General features: G+C 42.3%; 1 protein-coding gene across 7 annotated transcripts in view; it reads left to right on the top strand.

The window, feature by feature from the left end:
• The first annotated feature begins 5,184 nt into the window (after nt 1-5,184).
• The window catches only part of TFDP1 (transcription factor Dp-1), a 38,465-nt gene continuing 23,905 nt past the window's right edge, over nt 5,185-19,744 (top strand). The window contains exons 1-3 of one of the 7 annotated variants that reach the window (XM_038137292.1): nt 5,185-5,308; nt 6,736-6,847; nt 19,457-19,523. In XM_038137292.1, the coding sequence (XP_037993220.1) occupies nt 6,836-6,847; nt 19,457-19,523 (79 nt within the window). In that variant the 5' untranslated portion in view covers nt 5,185-5,308; nt 6,736-6,835. Of the gene's footprint in view, nt 5,309-5,749; nt 5,977-6,278; nt 6,612-6,735; nt 6,848-19,456; nt 19,524-19,744 lie in introns of those variants that run through there. The other 6 variants (XM_038137320.1, XM_038137338.1, XM_038137310.1 and 3 more) reach the window with 6 other exon arrangements.

Raw genomic sequence — 19,744 nt, 5'->3', positions numbered from 1 at the left:
GCTTTGGATGGATCTTTGTGCTCTATACCTCCTTCCCCTGGAGCAGCCTCAGTTTCTTCTGTGTTTTCTCTGACATCTGCTGGGCTTGTCCAAATGAAACTTGGATTACTCTGGAGCGTGTATGTGCTGGGTAGAGATCATCATATTTGAGTTCTTGCTCACTGGATTCGGGGCTTTGCCTCTAGGCAGTAATGCTTCATAAAGATTGGCGGAATGTATGGCAGATCCACCTCCCCTCAAATGGTTTCAAAAGTTGTCACAAAACAGACAAAAAGCTGCTCTATAAATAAAATATTTTAAAATAAGATTAATCTATAACAGAAAAGAAACTCAAAACTGATTTTTTGCTATATTTTTATTCAAAATAGAGGAGCAGTTCGGGTTTTATGGTTCCATTTAACAGTCTACTAGCTCAGGCCTTTTACTCTTTTCCAGGTACCTCACTGAAATAATTTGTTTCTTAATTGTCCTATCCACTCTGTCCACTCACCTAGCTCATTGTTTCTGCATGAAATGCAAACATCTCTCCTAAATGCTTCATTTTGGCTTTGAAAGATGCTTATTTCACATGTAGTTTGCCACCTGTTTCAAGGGTAAAAAGGTATGACAGGTCATGGTAGAGACCTCTGTATGGTTTCCATTATGTCACTTACTTAGCCCTTGAAGCAATTATATGGTGTATTGCACCTGTGATGAGTAAAACTTTTATCTAAATAAATTGCTGTGGGTAGTTGTAGTTCTCTAGAAAACTCTTTAAAAGTCAGGAAAGAGACTAGGAAATACTAATGGCTTTTGTCTCTTAAAAGAAAGAAAATATTTTCCTGAATATCTTTAAAAAGATTTGGGTGAAAAGCTCATTTGGTACCATGTTCAAAAAAGGAAAGCAATCATCTAGATAACTTACTGGTTGCCTCATCTCTCTCAGTCCCCTCCCAAATAAACTTTGTCATGGTTTAGGAATGGTATTCCCCAATTTAGTGCTCTCACCAACACCATGCTGTCAGTTGTTTCCCTTCTCCCCCCAGCTGGAAGCACAAAAGGCAAAGATTGTGGGTTGAGATAAGCACCATTTATGGGAAACAGAAATAAGAAAACACACAGTAACAGCAACAATATTAATAATAAAATTGTACAAAGAGGACCCCCAGACAAAAACAGTTCCCCACCAGTTTCTTCCTGAAAGTAAGAGAGGGAGCCCCTTTTCTCTGCCTCTGGCAGTGAGGTGGGACAGTAGAGAAAAACAAGGCACACATGCTCACATCACTCCAGGCTCCACCTCCTCATGCCTGCTGTGAAAAAAGCTCTGTCCTGCCCAAAACCAGGACAACTTGGCTAGGTATTAGGAAAACTGGGGGAAGAGAAATAGGCTTGTGTGAGTACCAGTGTTCTGTGCCTCTTTGTTGACATAGATTTGGATTGCCTGGTTCAATATTAGATATAAGTGCAAATTAGTACTTTTAACAGACATATGGTAAGTTTGTTTGTAATCAGACGTTTGAGATTGCCTCATAGAAATCTGCAGGTATAGTGAGATACTGTAAATGTTTAGTGAAATGCAAATGCATAATGCTCCATTCATAATTCCATGTCCAAATGGAGAAGTCTCATGATATAATCTTAGGACAGAAACAACAGACCTTATTCCTGAATGATCACTCATTCCTGTATGAAAAATGGGGAGAATATTGCATAACCAGCCCACTTAGATATAATTGCAGCTTTTCAGAAACCTTATGCTTGTACTGTGGAATATTCTCTTTCTGTGTCATGCAGATAAAGCAGAGAGCAGAGTTCCAGAAGCCCTGCAAGGAAAATCTACTGATTTGTTAAAGGTTTCTTGAAAAACAAAGGTCTTTTTCTGGAAATTCTTGTTCCAGCTTGTTGGACAGTGGTTCTATCTCATTCATTAACTAATGATGAGTATCATTTTAATACAGAAAAGCTGATACAGAGCAGAAGCCTCATTAAGTGAGGAGAGGATATTCCTATGGTCAAGCTGAACTTAAGGGAGTGAAAAGGGAGGTTTGCTCTATGCTTGACTTGCAACTCATTCAGCTAACCTATTTTGGGGTTGAGATTCAGGGGTTTGGGGGGGGGGGTTATTTATTTTGTAGGTGGATTTAGCTGTGCTCATTTGGCATGGCTTTCTGAAAATTTGAGTTCTTATGTGTTACCCCTTAATTGCTATCCTTGATAATTCTGTGAAGATAAAGGAACCAAAGTAGTTTAAAAGCTGGTAGTGTGGGCTGTGCTTTGTGAGCCATTTCCCTGGCCCTGGGGTCAGATTGTTATGGATGGACCCACAACCACCCTACTTGTGGCTTATCCCATACAGAGCAGGTGGCTTCAGTTTGTCAGTAGGAAGGTATTTGTGGGAACTGTGAGGTGGTTTCCTGAAACTGTGATTGATGTAGGTCTAGGATGGCTCAAGAATGAGATGGTGGACTAAGTCCACGGCACTACATAGCCTTTTAAAAGCTCTAAGAATTTATACTTCCTATCATTCTCAAATATGAGGAAGAGCATCCTCACACTTGTGAGGATGTACTTCATTTGTTTTGTGGTTGTACTTCATTTGTTTTACGATTGGACATCCTCAGCTTTGCAGGCAGAAAGATGTGGGGGTGCCTTGTATGACAGAATATTGCTGTATGATGATGCTTGACAGAGAGGGTGAGAAGTCTAGTGTGGTCTTGCCTGTTGGAACGAACCCAGGAACAATCTAACCACAAAAGCACTCCTGGGGTTTGTCTAGGGAAGGAATCCATAGTTCTGCTCAGCAACCAGTCCTGGCAGTGTTCCAGCATGTGGGCAATGCCAAAGGTGGAGGAAACGGGATCCCTGAATGACAAGAGGCAAGCCACACTAACAGCGTTGCTATTTTGTGGGAAATGCAATAGCTTGTAAGGAGCAGCAAAGTATCAGACATCCTGTGTTGATGATCTGACAACGAGGGAGCCAAGGCAACTACTGCAGGGAGAAGGAAGAACAGTGCGATGTCTTTAGAGCTCCGAGGTGTATAGCCCACTCAACCCCTAAAGGCAGAAGAGAAAGGCACGCCTAACTCTAACTTGGCTCAGTAGCCCAGGAGATTTGCTGCTTGGGTTCTCCCACTGCCTCTGCTGAGTGATTACCACTGCCGAGTTGGATTTAGTGACACTTTGAAGACAGTGGGACTAGGAAAACCTTCTGCTGGCCGGAGACAACAAACTGGACAACGTTGTGACAAGAGTGACTTAGGGATAACTGATCCTGCCTTGTGGGAAAAACCTAGATCAGAGAGTCGTAAAATTTTCAGTTATGGTACCAAGCTGTATTTTTTATTTCCTAAAATAGAGTGGAAATTTGAGAATTGGGAGATGGTGCCTCCTGACGAGCCAGAAGCTGACAAGGTCTTTAATTGAGTCATGAGTTTGCACAGATCACAGTGTTCAGATTGCATGGCTCCCTGTTCCCGTGCATTTCCTCTGGCATCTTTTGAAGCTTTCTGCCTATAGACTCGATGACCTCTTGAGACAATTTCCTCGCGTCCGTCCTGCAGTCCTGCCGCACTGATGCTGTTTAAAGTTATGATCTGTTCTGCTTTTCGTGCACCCTTAAAAAGGAGAGGCACTCCCCAGAAAACTGTAAAGTGGAATAGCCTGCCAGCACTACTATCACACTAAAACTCCAAAATACCTGCAAAAGGTGTGCTCAGAGATTAGAGAAGTGTTGAAAGTTTTTTCACTGGTACAAACACTTAAAATTAGTCGTGAACAACCCTGGGCTAAAGAAAAAAAAAACACTACCCAAGAGTTGGGCGTGTTTGGGCAGTACTAGTATGTATCAAAATAAATTCTAGCAAACTAGGACGCTCCTTGTTTGTGCTTGTTCTGTTGACTCGCAAGTGTTTTTCCTGCAAGAATTAATATAAAACAAAAGAGCGGGAGGTGGGTGGGAAGGGACGTGAGATACACAGACGGTTTGAACCCTTAGGCACAGTATATGACCTGGAGGGTGGAGAGCGGCACTATCAACTGGAGATGTCTTTCAGGAAGCAATTTTTTTCCTGCAGCTGGCTTACGGGTTTTGTGTGTGAAAATTTGTACTGCTTTCTGGAAAGCTATAATGTCACAAACACAATTTGATTATCACCTTCTTTCTTCGATGGCCACTGCCGTCAAGCTTAATCAAGAGGAATGAAGAAATGGGGTGATAACCCTAGAGCAGCACGGGGTGGAGGGGGGGGGGAAGAGAGGGTGGGAGGCGTTGTTAATAAAAAACTCCAAAGATTGCTATTTGTCAGGAAAATTAACGTAGTGTGTCATTACTATTGTAAACCACAACAGTTCAACGTTAAAAAAAAAAACCAAAACACCAAAAACACAAGAGAACAAAACAAAGTAAGGTGTAAAAGTGAACGCGAATCTCGTCGAGTCGTGAAATGCATATTCTCCAGCATTCTCTCTGCTGGATTTGTTGCTGCTGCAATGTAGCGGCTCTGAGGTCGCGTGTTCTATTCCCAGCTAGCCTTCTTTCCCAGGAAGCAGCATGAATTTAGCGAAAGCACGAGCCTTTTACTTCCGTCTCCCCTCTTCGTTGCGTTATGAGCAACCTTGTACCGTGCAGGCTTGCTCTTGCCTGCAGAACTGTGTATAGCTTCCTCCCCATGAACAGCCTTGCATCCACCCCTATGAGCAACACGACGCTTGAGCTTTCCCTGCTGTCCTGCAATTTCCACCCTAACGGCTCTGCCTTTGTAGCCTCCCAGCAACGCTGCAGGTTTTGGGTTTTTTTTCCCAAAATTTACAGGACAGTGATGCAATTACATCACAGAACCCTCGCTAACATGCTCTGTTCCTGCGGTCGTCATCGCACGCAGAGGCTGCAGCGCCCCGAGGTGCTTTAGTTTTGGGCGCAAGGTTAAGAGCTGCAACCGCCCGAGGGAAAACTTTCGCTTGGATTACCACAAAATCCCTAATTTTAGCAACGATCGCTGCAAGCGAAACTTCGCTCGAGTAACGGCCGGACAAAACGCGATGAGGAAGCGCCGGCAGCAGGATGTTGTGGCAACGAAACCGCACGGCCCTGCCCCGCCGGGTCCCGCTCCGCGCCGGCAGCGCGGCCGCGCCCGCGGGCACCGCTCGGCGCCGCGGGCGGGCGGGGAGTCGGAAGAAGGCGCGAAAATCCCGCGCATGCTCCGTCGCCGGCTCCCTCCGCGCCTTGGAGCGGCGGGCGGGCGGGTTGGCTTGGCCGCTCCGCGTGTGCCCGTGCGAGGCGCGCCGCGCCCGTGACGTCAGCGCGCAGCGTCAGGGGGACGCACAAAAGTGTAAGTTTCAATTTTTTTTTTATTTTATTTTATTTTTAAAAAAGAAAAAAAAAGAAGAGACGGGGGAAGAGTGGCGGGGTCGCGCGCGCAGGGTCCGTGGGAGGGTGGGGGGGCGATCGCTGCGCTCGCTCGTCCCCCCCTCGTTTCCCCGCATCGCCCCCATTCCCGCCGGCAGCCCCTCGGCGGCAGCGGCGCAGGGCAGGTGTGCGGGGCTGCGGCGTGCGGGGGGCGGCCGGCCGGGAGCCCGGCGGGCTGGCGGCCGGCGGGCAAAGAGGCGCGCTGGGAAGTGACAGCCCGCCGGGGGAGACCCTCTTGCCCCGCCGCCTCTATCCCTGCACCCCCTCCCCCGGAGCGCGGGGGGGGGGGGGGGGGGGGGGGGGGGGAAGGCGGTCCCTGCCGGTGCCCTCTCCTCCCTCCTCGCTTCCCTCCCCTGTTCCCGGGCTGCCGAAGTCGGTGTCCCGCCGCCTCCCCCCGCCCCTGCCCCCTCCCGCCAGGCCCGCGCAGCCGCCGCACATGTGCAGTCGGGCGCCTCCGCAGCGGCAGCAGCAGAAGCGGCGGCAGCAGCGCGGCGGCGGCGGGCGGGGGGTGCTCCCGCTCCGCGCTCCGGGTCCCTGTCTCGGGGCGGCGGCGGGGGATGGAGCCGGCTCTCTCTGCCTTCGGCCGCTCAGGTGCGGGCAGCCCGCGCCCGAGGATGGGAGCACAGGGGGTTGCGTGGGACGGCGGCGGCGGGTCGGGCACGATGGGGATGGGGACGGCGCGGACCCGCGCTCCGCCCGCCGCCCCTTCCTCCCGCGGCCGCCGGCGGTGCCGCCGGGCGCGTCCCCCCTTGCCCGCGCCCCCGCCGCCGCCGAGGCGATTAGCGCGGCCCCTCGCTGCCGGGGGGAGGCGGCGCGGGGCTCAGGGCTCTGCCCGGGCGGTGAGGCCCCGGTCGGGGGGCGCGGGCGGGCGCGGGGTGCCCGGGGCGCAGGGGCGGCCGCCGGTCTGTGCCGCCCGGTGCGGCCGCGGCCCGTCCGCCTGCGAGGAGGAGGAGAAAAGCGGGGCTGGAAGGCCCCGGGGGGAGCTGCCCCTGGGGCCTACTTGTGCCTGCTGCTGGAAATGGGGGTGGGGAGGAGGAGGAGGAGGCCGTGATCGCTGCCCGCGCCCGGCGCTCGCTGTTGGAAGGGGCGCAGCTGGACAGGGACCGGCCTCGCGTGGGATCGGGCACGGGCTGGGGGAAGGGCTCTCCCTGCCAGGGCACGGCTCATCCCCGCCGTCGGGAAAGGAGTGCCCCCCACACGTGAGCGTGGGGCTCAAGGGAGAAAAGGTGGTGATGGGAAACTTTTCCCTTTTTAAGAACGTGGGTTTTTTTCAAAAAGAAACCTAAATTGTACTTGGTAGTACTCAATAATTTCAATTGTAAAAACTTTCCCTCCTTTCATTTTTTATAGCTGGTGCTGTCTTTGCTTTCTGCTTTCCAGAAAATAGCATTGTCCCTGTGTCCTGCAGCCATCAAGATTTTAAGACGACTGGTTTTTAGTCTTTGGTAACATGGCAAAAGATGTAAGTATATTTGTAGCGCATAAAACGTGGAAGCATAGAATGTTTTTATTAAGAAAAGCAAATGGGGTCATGCTTTATAATAGCTGGCATTAATGAATATGTGGAACTTTATCTGTACTGTGCATCAAGCCTAGGCTGTTTTCCTGTAGACAGCGTAAACCAGCTTCAGATCTGCTGCCATTTTTTCAGAGTGATTAATCTTGAGAATTCCCTATGCTAATAACAGCACTTGGGTCGTTGTCATTATGTGCATTCATATTGAACACTAAAACAGCTTGGGTTTGGATTGGATTGAAAAAAACCCAGCACGTGTTGTTCAGATGGCAGGGCTGTGGTTGACTACCCCATTGTCGACTGACGTTGCCTTTCTTGAGTTCAAGAAGGCATCAGACCTTTGAGGGAAGATGGTTCATTCTCCATATGTGTTCATTGTTTATCTCTGTCTACCAAAAGATGCTCGCTAGTGTCTGTAAAAACTGGCTTTGGGAACTTTCACCATAGATTTCCATTACTGCCGTCGTTAAGGTTTGCGGCTTCGATTCTGTGACCTGCCTCATGGAGCACGTTTGCTCTTCACCCCTTCCAGTACTCATTAAAAAATTCTGTTTATTCTGCCTTTAAGATGTCAGTCATTGTTCATACCTAATATAATCGGGCTTTCATGTTTTCTTATTGAAAATAAGACGATATACTATTCAAATTAGACCATTAGGCCCTTCAAAAAAACCCAAAACCCCTAAAAAACAACAGCATGCAAGCTAAAGAAAAGTGATACAACTCACTGGGTAAACAGCAGGTTGCAGCTTAATGTGGAATATTGCAGCCTTCAAATAGCGGGGATTTCCATGAAAGAGTGATTGGTCTAAAAAACAATCTTGTAGGGAATTTTAGTAGTTCAGCTGAAAAACACCTTAATGTGTGGAGAAGCAACCAGACATACGTAGTCACTCAAAGCTTGCCTGGAAGAGATAAGGGTGGCCAAGTGCCTTACAGATAGCAGAGTTCAGGGAATGATAGGCCATATAAGCGGGAAGAAAACGAAAGTGGAGTGTTAGACTAGGAGATGAAATTGAAACAGTTCAAAGTAATTGAGATACCAAAGTGCATTTGTTTAATACTAGCTTTTGGGAGAGAGATCAACTAAGTGAGGAGTTGCTAGCACCTGGAAATACAGATGAATGTCCTGCTACGGGACGAGAATGAGACATTTAAGAGCAAACCTTTATTTTTGAAAGATCTAGTTGATTCTAGGAAAGAGAGTAGTTAAGGAAGAAAGGAAGGAATAACTGACATCATAGTAAACTTAAGAAATGGGAGAAGGTGCTACAGATCTGAAAAGAAATTGCTTTCAATATGTTTAATAAAGAAGTAATAAACTGAATTTGGAAAAATGAAAATCTAGGTCAGGTTTTAGGTAAAATTTTAAGTGTACTTGAGCACTGGAGCAGAGTAGCTAGAAAGGGTATGAAATCTTAACTGAATATTGTCTAACCTGTTCTTAAAAACATCTACATATACTTGAAACCTGCCTCAGGGAAGAAATATGAACTGCTTACCTTTTTGCAGACTGTACCCACCATTACATGACACCTAAAATGTGTAGTGAGTGTTGGGAAGTTTTAAAATTTCTAGGTCTGAATCTGGGCCCTATGAATTGTAGTTTAATGCTATAACATAGAGATGTTAATTATTTTATTTTTCAGAAGGGAAGAGATTTATTTCCATATTTTTGTTCAAAGTCCAAGATTTTTTTTCAAGCAGAGTAATGGAATTAAGCATGATACAGGCAGTATCACTAAATTTCTGGGCGCTGAGTCTCTGAAAACTTGTGTTGCTGTAAATTTAAACATTCTGATGTGAAAATATTGCTGTGATTAACGGCTTGTGGTTCTGCCATGTTACCCATCAAGTGCTCTAACTGTCTGTGAGATGTAGTGGTGAAGAAGATGGCATAGTTGATGATTGCTCCTGCCCCTTCCTTCCCTTTTTCTCATCAGAACTGAGATGGCTAAATAGTGGGAAGGGCTGTGCTGCTACAACCCTAGGACTGGGCTTCAGGTGGCATTTCCATAGCCAGGAACGTTCCGAGTGCTCCAGCCCGGGAGTGTAGGCGAGGTGTGCATCCCGCTGGTGTCCTGTGCTGCTGGGCCAGTGTGCCCTGGTGACCGTGGAGCAGGGAATGCAGAAGGGGAAGGTGTGGAGACAGTGCTCCTACTTTATGCTTCTTCCTGCCTGCTGCAAGCAAACACTTTTCCTTTTATTGTTCCCGTCCAGTTCTTCTGATGCCTCTTTTTAAAAACTATAATTTGATAAGACCTGCTAGAAAAGTCAAATACTTGTAAGAGTTTGCAGACTGAGATTTTACTTGATAATTGAACAAATTGGGGAATATGATGGAGAGTACTGGCAAACCCAGTGAAATGTTTTTCTAAAGTACTAAAGAATTGCAAAAATAGTGATCAGGTAAGCTAATAAAATAGTTTTTATGAAGAATATGGTCCAAGTCTAAATTCTGTGAAGTATTACTTCAAAATGTATCTCTCTAATGCTTTTCAGAGCATACAATCAAGAGAAAATAAGCAGCAAAGCACTGATTTTAATTTTTTTTTTCATTTATATTTTGGGGTTTTATGCAAAATACTTTGATTTCCTCAGCAGTAGTCAGGAAGCTATGAGGTGGGGGGAAAAGGATTCATTCATACACAGCACCTTAATTAAGAGCCTGCAGGTGGAGTTTAAGTGCATAATCACAATGTTATAGCTGGATAACTTGGAAAATAGTAATGTAAAAAGAAATACTAGCTTGTGAAGGTTAAAGTATCCATGGGTATCATCAATTTTTGTTTTGAGTAGGGGATCTGAAGTGCAGTAAAAATAAAGGGCAAAAAAAAGAAGCACTCATTTTCCAGTGTGATCTGGTAATAGCAATAAGCGCAACCATTTTTGAGTTTATGAGCACCAGTGAAGCTAAGAAGCAATTTAACAGAATCAGGCAGATGTGGTATATCACATTCAATTCAGGACATCTTAGTTCCTAGAAAGACTTTACTGTTTACTTAGTTCCTAGAAAGACTGTGCAATTAAAAAAAAAAAAACAATGAAAAAATAGGTGTGGACAGGAGAACAGCAATTGCCATATCTCAAGGCATTGGATACCTTGAGAGTGGGATCATTGCATTGCTTTTCAGAGTCTAGATGACAAGTTGAGGTCAGTAGTTTCTGGTACAGTTTTACAGCTACATTTGCACTATTTCTCAGTCATTGCATATGGGCAGTCTCCAGAGACTTCATCTTAGCCAGAACATCTCTTTCTGGTTCATCAGTGTCGCTCTGAGTTTGCCTTGTCTCCTGTGAACTCTTCCACTACTTACAAATGTGGCACCTTCTAGGCAGGAGCTGAAGGAGCCAAATGTACAGCCAAGGTCCTCAGTTTACTTGTTCTCCTTACTGGATTCATGGGAGTAATAGTGTGGAGGGAAAGCAGTTCCCTGTCTGCAATGGTCACCCATCCAGGATGCTGCATTAAATGAAGTAGAAGGAATAACTGTAGCAAGAAAGCAAATTTGATACATTAATTTTTTTTTCCAGCTTCCACTGCTTGCTGGCCACTTTTATGTTCAGTTACATGCTGAGAACTATCTGTAAATTAAGATTATAAATACCTTTTTTAGTAGCATTGGTTAATATACCTTCCACCATTGAAGAACCAGCTTCTGCAGTGTGGCTCAAGATCCAACTTGTGGTGACCATGTTTCTCCCCTCAGTTACTTCTGACACTGCTGAACTGTTGAGGCCTCTCAAGGAGCCATAAAGAAAGAGAAGCTTGTGGATCTTTTTTCCAAGACTCAGTGTTACATAGGAGAACAAAAAACAGGAACAGCGGAGTTTATTTTCTGCTGAATTTCTCTACTCCTAATACAACCACTTGCAGGAACTGCATCTGTTACTGAGGATAGTCTAATGCCTGGTGTTATCGTGAATATTGAAGAGAAATGAGTAGACAAAAGGAAGGATTACAGTTCCTTCTGATTTCCAAAATGACACTTATCAGAATAGATGAGTCATGTAAATGAAATATTCTTATCTAGTTGTGTTGTTTTTGATTGTTTCTGTTGTTCACCATTAGTGGATGGACTGCTTCAAGCCATGTAAAAAATAAATTGTGCGCAGACAACTTGAAGTTGGGAAAAAACTTTGAAAAACTTTTGAAGGCAACATACCACTGTTAGCCTTCAGAATTTCTTACAGACTAAAAACACCTTTTTTGAGAATTGTTCTTGAGTTACTGTTTCATAGGTAACTGACAGTGGTGTTGGCTTTGGAACTGCTTGTTCTAAAATTAGATTTTTAAATTTATTCTAAAATATTATGTTCTGCTGTCATCTTCTGCTTGAATTATTTTATGAGGGATTTTTCTCTTGATCTCTAGTTTGCATAAAAATTACTGTCTCTTTAGTTTTTTATGGTACTTTCTACTTACTGAGTAGTAGATATGGCACATATATCCAGTTTTGCAAAGGAAGCCCTGTGAACATGTGGAAATACGAGGACACACCATAAAAAGTGCAGAAAGTTCATCACCTGATCTAACATTACTGTTTAAGAGAGATGTACAGATGTGGGAATTAGTGCTGGTGGTTTATTTTAGTTAACAATTCAGAAGACATTCAGGTATGTAGCTTAATCCAGTGAATTTATTTCACAGTATTACTAAATATTTTGCTCTAAGAATATTTAAGAAAACCCACAGCAAACTGGTTTCTTCACATGATTTTACTGGATAGGTTAATAAGGCTGCTGTTTTTGTGGAAAGTCAAAATCTGTGCTTTTGTATTAATTTTTTTTGCCAGAACACCACAGAAACTGTACTTTTTAATAGCTTCCATGTCATGTTTCTACATCAATCTTGAGCAAGTCTAAAAAAGTTATGTTTGGGATGGGTTGAAAACAAGAACCCAATGGAAGTAGGAAAACCACTTTATTTTGGACCTTTTTTACGTGATGCATTTTCAATCCCTAGAAAGTATTGAGTAGTCTTAAAAGCATCTTTCAGACTTTTCTTAAAATACTAGCATGCATTTCTCCTTTTATGTTTATTTTTGGGTTATGTACTGGAAATTTTGTTGAGGCAGACTAGAGAAGTCTTTGAGGAATCTCAAGCGGTCATGCACCTTCTTTGATATCATTTTAGTTCAGTAGCTTGATCTACTTCTGTTTGCCTTTAGTGAGTTCTAACATGTCCAGAAATTTGCAAACTAGTGATCAAATAATATTACGAAATTAGGTCATCTGAAAAGGCATCTCTGTTTGAGATTTTGAACGTTGCTAATTTTTTTAATTTGCCTTCTCAAAGAAAGCAAAAGGAAAGTGATCTTTAAGCTCTCTTTTATACATTCCAGGCATGCAGTCAGAGCTGTTCTTTCCCATGTTGGTTTGTATCATAAAATCAGGAAATAGCAGCTCAGAAGTTGCCTGTCACCTTGCCAATTTATTTGTCTAAATGAAGCATTTTCTTGGAGCCTGTAAGTGTTAAACTTTATTAATTGTATGTGCCAGTTAATGGTAGTGGCTTTATATAGGTATGTTGCAGTAGTTTACTGAATAACTACTCTGTGATGGCAACAGGCTCAACAAAAATGCAGATTTAGAAGTTAAGTTATGCTGGGGATCAGTTGTTTTATTTGCATTTGATTGCGTGATTATCTATTAATGGGGATTTACTATGGCTCATTAGGAGTGGGAAGAAGAATGCATCAATATTTGCTAAATGTTGTCTATATTGAAACAGTTCTCAGGTAGCAGACAACTTGATTTTAAGGATGGACAGTGGTCCATGCTCCCCAAAAATGCTTCTGGCTGCTTGTCTTGTGTTACATTACGTTTGCTAAGGGTTCCAGTATTGCATTATTGGTTACACAGGCTTGGTTGAAAGTTGCACTGTGGCCCACGCTCTAGCCTTGTAATACACTGATAAGGAGATTGGTGAGGCAAATGGTTCTGGCAGGGTCCTGTGTAATGTTATTTGTTGATTTCAGCTGTGGTTCAGGTGCTGATGAAGAAGCTGCTCTAAAGTCTTGGTTTGGCTGGGGAAACAACACTCTCTTATGGTCAAACCTAGAATGGTTGCAGGACGTAGTTGTGGAAGTGGCTGCTGCTGGTACCTCCACATGTGGTTATTTAGTCCAGGAGGATACTAATGATGATTTAATTTTCTGGTTAATTTATGTGGTAAAGGTGGAAAAACGGTGCTTTGATGTCATATTCTCTGCTAGGAGTCCCGTATTCAATTCTGCTTCATTTTTACAGCTTCACGGTTAGTGTTGGGGACATCAGCTTTCAATTTTGCAAGGGTTGTATCACTTGAGCAATTGAATAACTGTTAGAAGCAACACCATGGAGTGACTTTTCACTCTTGAGGTGTTTTTGATCTGTTGGCTGCTTACACAGGACCAACATTTGTCTTCAAAGTGAGTTCCTAATTTAATTTTTGCTGCATTCTGGACGTGTTGCTCTTGTCAGAAAGAAAAGCTAAGAAGCTAATGGTCTTGACATATTCTGCAATAAAGGAGACCTTGGGTGTCATTTTGTGTATTGCTCAGTGTCCAGCTTACCCACAGTATCAGCAGAGCCTGTATCGACATCGCTTGACTGAACGTCTCACCTGGATTTAGCTTTTTGCCTTCACAGTTCTGTGTTATCCAGACATTTGTTTTAGTGCTTTGGCTATGCCTTGTTAGTTAAGTTGCTAAAAATTAAAAAATACTCTTTGGAAAGCTCATTTCTATGGTGTAGCTCATTGCTGAGTGGTTGGCAGACACATTAATCTTGAAGATACTGCCATGATCTGAGGATGTGATATGATTATCTCTGTTCCAAAAAAAAGGCTACTAAAACACAGTAAAACAGCACATATGAGAATTTTGAACAATCAGGCTCCTGTAGCCCAACTTCAAAAGTTTTTATGTAATTTATACAGTGAAGAATAGCTCTCACTTGCTTCATTTAAAAAATGAAATCCAAATGTTTTAAATTTAAGAACTTTTTGCCCTTTTCTGCCATATTCTTCTACTTAATATCTTGATTGCCCTTAATTTTTGAAAAAAAAATTAAATGGATATCTCATAATAATCTTTTGCAGTTGCTTAATAATTCATTCCCAGAGCATGTTTGCTCTGGTCCCTGCATGAGATGAGAAACCAATGGGGAAAGTAGTTCATTATCATCTTGTTATAAATGACATTTGCATATGGATAGAGATGAAAGAAGAATAAAGGTTGTTTAAGCAGTCTTAAAATAAGGTTGTTTATTTCTTATTAGAAGCTTTATTCCAGTTCCACTTTGTAACTTTGCTTGTTTTCTGTTGCTTCCTGCTATTGAAATAAGGCAAACAAAAAAAGGAACCCTGCATTGTCAATAAAGTGGCTCATAGTAAAATGGCATGGCATGGAGCCTTTGGACATGTTGCCTTAAGAATGACTGGGGGATCATCATGGATGGAGTTAGTTGCAGTTTTGCACAAGATGGGTGGTTGTTTGCTAGTTGGCTTTGCAATGCCTGTAGGCAGCAGAGACATCGTCCTGGTCATGGAATTGTGGGATTGTTATGGTTAGGAAAGACCTCCAAGACAAAGAAGTCCAACCATCAACCCAACAGCACCAAATGCCCTGACAGGCTCTGGGTGGAAATGCTTTTCTTTCCCAATTCCTCCATTTTCTGATTCTGTCGTTGCTACTTCTTTCCTAATTTATTTTGAACTTCTCTGTCCGAGTTCCAGCTCATTTCCCCTTTCAGTTGTAGTTTAGATTGTGTTTGTTTTCCCAATTCCCGTGTCCTTCCCTTCTTCTCACAGGATTTGATCTCATTGTTCCATTAAACCTCTCTTAGGTTCTCATCAGTAGTATTGCCTGTACTGCCTTTTTCAGTGACTCACAGTTTCTCTACCTCAACTCCTAATTCTGCCATCTTCCATCTGATTTTCTAGCTCATTTTCTGTGTCTTTTCCAGCCAGTCCCAAAATTGTCTCTTTTTCAGACTCTCCCATTCTGACTCCCATTCTTTAACCATTCTCGTATCTTTGGCACCTGTATCTCTTTGTGAAACCCAGTCCTCTGCTTCATGCTCTATGGGCTTTAATCTGCTATTAAGAACTGAAAATTTCTGTTCCGAGAATCAGCCTTGTAGCAGGTAACTCTGTTTCCATGTATGCCTACCCTTCTTGCTCTTCTTTCAGCACTTTTTCAGGTAGTGTTCTTAAAACAGGCTCATTACTTGGAAGCAAGGTAGAAGAGATATTTCTGTGGCACAAAAGCACCCTTCTCTTCCCCATACTTATTTGAACTAGTGTGGGGCAATGTGCCTCTCGGGTTTAATCTGATATACATAGCACATGTACTCGTTCAGTCTTGTTTTTGTCAGATAAACCTCTTGCTTTTATAGGTTCTTTGTCCTTTAGTCCAAATTCACCATAGTTTCCTGTTTAGTTTAAAGGTTCAGTGGATAATTTGATGCCAGTTTTTATTAACAAATTTAACTGCAAGGCTAGAAAGCTGTGGAAGAAATTGTATTTTTGTTGTAAGGATGTTGATTTTCTAGTGCATAACTTCAGAGACTGCAAATAGTAGCTTGTTAGTAAGATACTAAATTATTTTCTCATAATCTTTAGGGATTTTTAATAACTGAAATTCTCTGCATCTTCAGAAAACTTTGTTTCAGTTTAACTTCAGTCCCAACAAACTTCCCAGTTTACTGATTTTTTGGCTGAGGGCACTTGTGAGTGCTTTTCAGTTTTCACCTGTAAACAAAACAGAAATAGACTTCCCAGTCCTTAGGACTGCCGATGATCTCATAGGAGGCTAAAGCTAACTTTAGTTGATTTTTTTATATGTTTAGCCCTTCAGTTAATTTCTTTAGGAGCTCTGAACAATGAGCTGAGACCAAACCTCGGTGCTGATTGGGATCTCCACTCCACCGCAGCTTCGGCAGTTGAAATGACCAGATCTGCTGATGTGTCCAGTGGGCTTTACCCTCCTTTCTGGTGCTCTGTGGGAAGATGCTGAGTTATTACAGCTTAGATGCTGTGTTGGATGTCAAAAGCGACTTTTGAAAATCATTCTTGGCTTTGTTGTAGTGTGTGAAGGATGAAGGCTGTATCTGTATCTGCTGCCTGTTTAGGATTTCAGGGGTTTCTTTTTGTAGCTGTAGAGAAGTAGGCATAGCCAACATGTGTCTTCAAAGAGGAAAACTTTGCTGAATTGTGAAGTTGAACACACTTAATAAGCTTTCAAAATCAGATGTAAAGAGCATTATTATTTCAAGCAGCCCCAGGATCACCATCAAAGGATGTAACACATCTTGAGATTGAGAATCATGAGAAGATAAGAAGAAACTGTGGAATACAAAAAGAATACATAGGAAAATAGTAAAAATCCAAATACCTTGTTACAAGTAGCTTGATAAGGCCTAAAAACTAAGTGTATTTTCTCATCAGAAAATAGAATTTCCTTGATGTCTAAACCCTTCCTGACAGACAGTTACCTACCAATGGGGAAAATCCAATACTTTTTCCTGAGTGGGTTTTTTTTTGAGGGGGGGATTGTTGGTTTTGGTGGTGTTTCGGGTTTTTTATTTTTTTGGTTCATTGGGAATCTGCAACTATAATATACGAAATGGGAGCTATAGTCATGTTTTCCTCTATTTTTTTTTCTTTTGGGTGCTATGCTACATAGGTCCCAGAGGAGTAATCCTGGTGCTTCCTCCAAAATAACCTGTGTTTAAAAACAGGGAGAATGTCCTCAAAATGCATACTGAGAGATGTTTCGTCTAGTGTTTCCACTTCAGAAAAGAGACACCAGAATTCTGTATGGGATGGAAGTTTTGATTTTCAGTTTTCTTTGACCAAAACTTGTCCCTTCAACCAGAGATAAGTTTTGCTACCTTAGAATTAAAAGTGTATTCAGAATTGTGAAGAGCTTACTGGGGCTGGAGTGACAGAATTTTCAGTAGAATTGAGTTTTCAGTGTGAATAATAGCAGTTGGGGGTTCTGTTTTGCTGTGAGATTCATGGTTTTCTTTCCAAATAGCTTTCTGGGGTCTTTCTGGGTATATGCTTACAAGTGAGTTGAACATGTGCCATTTTAACTGCTAGAAGTGAACCTTTACTAAGACACTGGTGGCACTGTAACTTCTGTATTGGTCATTAGTATTGTGGTCCCTGAGGAGATCCTGCTTGTTACTCAGTGATTGCTTTTTTCTGAATTTTCCCAAATTGTTTTCTTTTATTGATTATTCTGTTTTTTTTCCAAATGTTCTCTAGTTTTTCAGTGACTTTTGGACTTTCAGTCTCACAAAAGCACGTTATAGGGCATGTATCATTAACCTGAACCTTTGTAATGCTAGATTAAATTATGTTTTTTGGAGTTGCATACTGTTTTGGGTAATATTTTTCACTGTATGTTTTAATTATGCAGAAGAAGAGTTGAGGCTTATGAGATTATTTGATACTACGATGTTGATTATTTACTTAAAATGAATTGAAAATAGTCTACTGGAGGCATTCAAAATTTTAAAAAACAGAAAACGGAAGGGACCAATACATAGTTGATTACTGAATTGCCTAATTTTCTAATTACTGAAATAGTGATTTGCATTAATACTTGAATATGCTGAATATCACAGCCTAAATATTTGGTTTTGGAATATCACTGTAACTGACATGCACTTGGTGCAGGTTTGCCTTTGCATATTAAACCAATGAATGGATTTAATAATTCAAAATTGTTAAATTCATATGCTTAAAAGAAATACATTACAGATTAAAATAGCCATTTTCTTGGTGGTTTTCTGGTAAATATATTAAATGCTTTTCCAGTCTCATTTATAATCATTATTTGTTCTCTTGGAAAAAAGAATTTGCAGGTGTCCTGAGTATGAGCCTCTTTCTGCTGTGGAATACAAACTTAAGTACTGCATTGAAAGAAATGATGACAATGAGACTGCACTTCCTGTGTGGTTTAACACTCTGTTTTGAAATTTAGATAGAATGGGAGTGTAAGGTAACACTTAGCCAAAAATTTTCCGTCATGTTTTCCCATGAGTTCCAGTGTTCTGGAATGGCATGCTGCCGTATTGCAGCCCTAATAACATCTTTGTACACTATAGTGGTCTCATATTGATGAGATACGTTTTACTTTGGAGTTGTCTGGTGTAATCTGTTGCCTTTCTGAATTATGTGGTTAAGTGTGATAAAGAGTGAGGCTTATAAAGAGGTCTGGCGCCTGGGAACAGGGTGGTAAAACTGTCCTTTGTTCGAGTGGGTCTTAATAATCCCTGATGTGGGCAAGGAGGACTGGCAGTGTTCTGAAACAACTGAAAAGTTGTTGCAGCCTCTCTAAAACTATGCTATTGTGTTACTTTTTAGGAGGGGGGAATGGAGGACAGAACTGCCACAGACTTTTCATTCTATCCGTCACTTCTACTGTCTGCCCACTTACGGTTTCTCTGTGCGTCCAGGTCCTCACTGCTGCCATGCCATTACAGGCCACTGCTCTTTATGCCTTTATTCCAGCTTGTCTCCTATGCTCCATCATCTTCTCTCCCCATTCACTGAGGAGAGAAAGTTTCCTGCTTCTTAAAGTTCCATGTCTTTGGTAAGAAATCCTTGGTCTGATATACCTGGATAGTGGTGGCTCCACAGCATCACCTAGTGGCTTCCTTGTTTTCCCAAACTTCTGGCAGATCTCAAGTAGGGCTCTTCAGGTAGACTTGTAATGGAGAAGGTTTTGCTGCTTTGACTGACAGCAGAGCACTGGGTTCTTGCTCAGGGGTGTCAGTAAGCCTGCGTGTACCCGCAGTGCGCAAAATGCAGCCCAGGACTTTTCAGCCTCTGGAACAACATATGCTACGCTGTGGTTAAGTACAGGTATTGACTTTCTTGCTGTTGTTTTTAAATGGAAACGGTGTGTCCTGTGTTCATTAAATTTTTTTTCAGAACTGTTCTGTCTGCAGGTACAAAGAAATTACTGCATCCTGTTCTCTGTTCAGTTAGTAGTATTTTGAAATTAATCACTGCTGTGAAGTTTCTCAACGGAGGATGATGATTTTGTAAACCTTATGTCACCCTATAGCCTTTTTTCATTTTAGAGGTTTGTATTCTGATCTTTAAAAAAATAATAATTGAAAGGCTCAATATATTTCTTATTAATGATCTTTTTTTCCTGATTAAAGTGGCCTGGGCACTCTCCACTGCCTGTGCTGTTTTTGCTGTAATGTTTTTACCTTGTGTATTAGGTGAGTAGTATCTACAGAGAGAAAGGCGTAGTTGCAGTTGTCTGTTAAAACAGTGCATACACACTGTAAGAGCTTAGGACAAAAATAGCAAAGTAGGTGTAAACTTATTTTCTGCTTGCTCTTAAAGAATATGGCATTTATAAAATCAAGACCTTAAAATTTGACAAGTACTGACAAGTACTAAACCCCAAACAGTTCATAGTGGCAGGTTTGTGACAATATAGGAGTGGTAGCAGTAGAGGTTACTGGTAAGATACCTTTCATCTTTACCAATAGAAGGCTAACAATGTTTGTAAAATTAATAAAAGTTGCTTTCTTTAACAGGCTGGACTAATTGAAGCCAATGGAGAACTTAAGGTGTTTATAGACCAAAACCTAAGTCCTGGAAAAGGTAAGAACACAATTCTTAGTAAGACTCTCCATTTCTTGATTTTTAGTTGTTATGCATTTTACTGCATTTAAACTGCTTTCTTAGCATAGTTTTTGTAAAGTTTTTCTGAAGTTACAGGATCAGTAAGCAAACTGTAGATTTGGTGTGGTTTATAATTGTCCTAAAACTACAGGTGCAGTGCGGCGGTGGTTTGTCCTACATGTGATCTCCTTAGTGTAGCT

The sequence above is a fragment of the Motacilla alba genome, chromosome 1, assembly GCF_015832195.1.
Source record: "Motacilla alba alba isolate MOTALB_02 chromosome 1, Motacilla_alba_V1.0_pri, whole genome shotgun sequence".
In the NCBI taxonomy this organism is placed as follows: domain Eukaryota; kingdom Metazoa; phylum Chordata; class Aves; order Passeriformes; family Motacillidae; genus Motacilla; species Motacilla alba.
The sequence above is the reverse complement of the archived record's forward strand: the minus strand, read 5'-3'. Positions and strand labels throughout refer to the sequence as shown.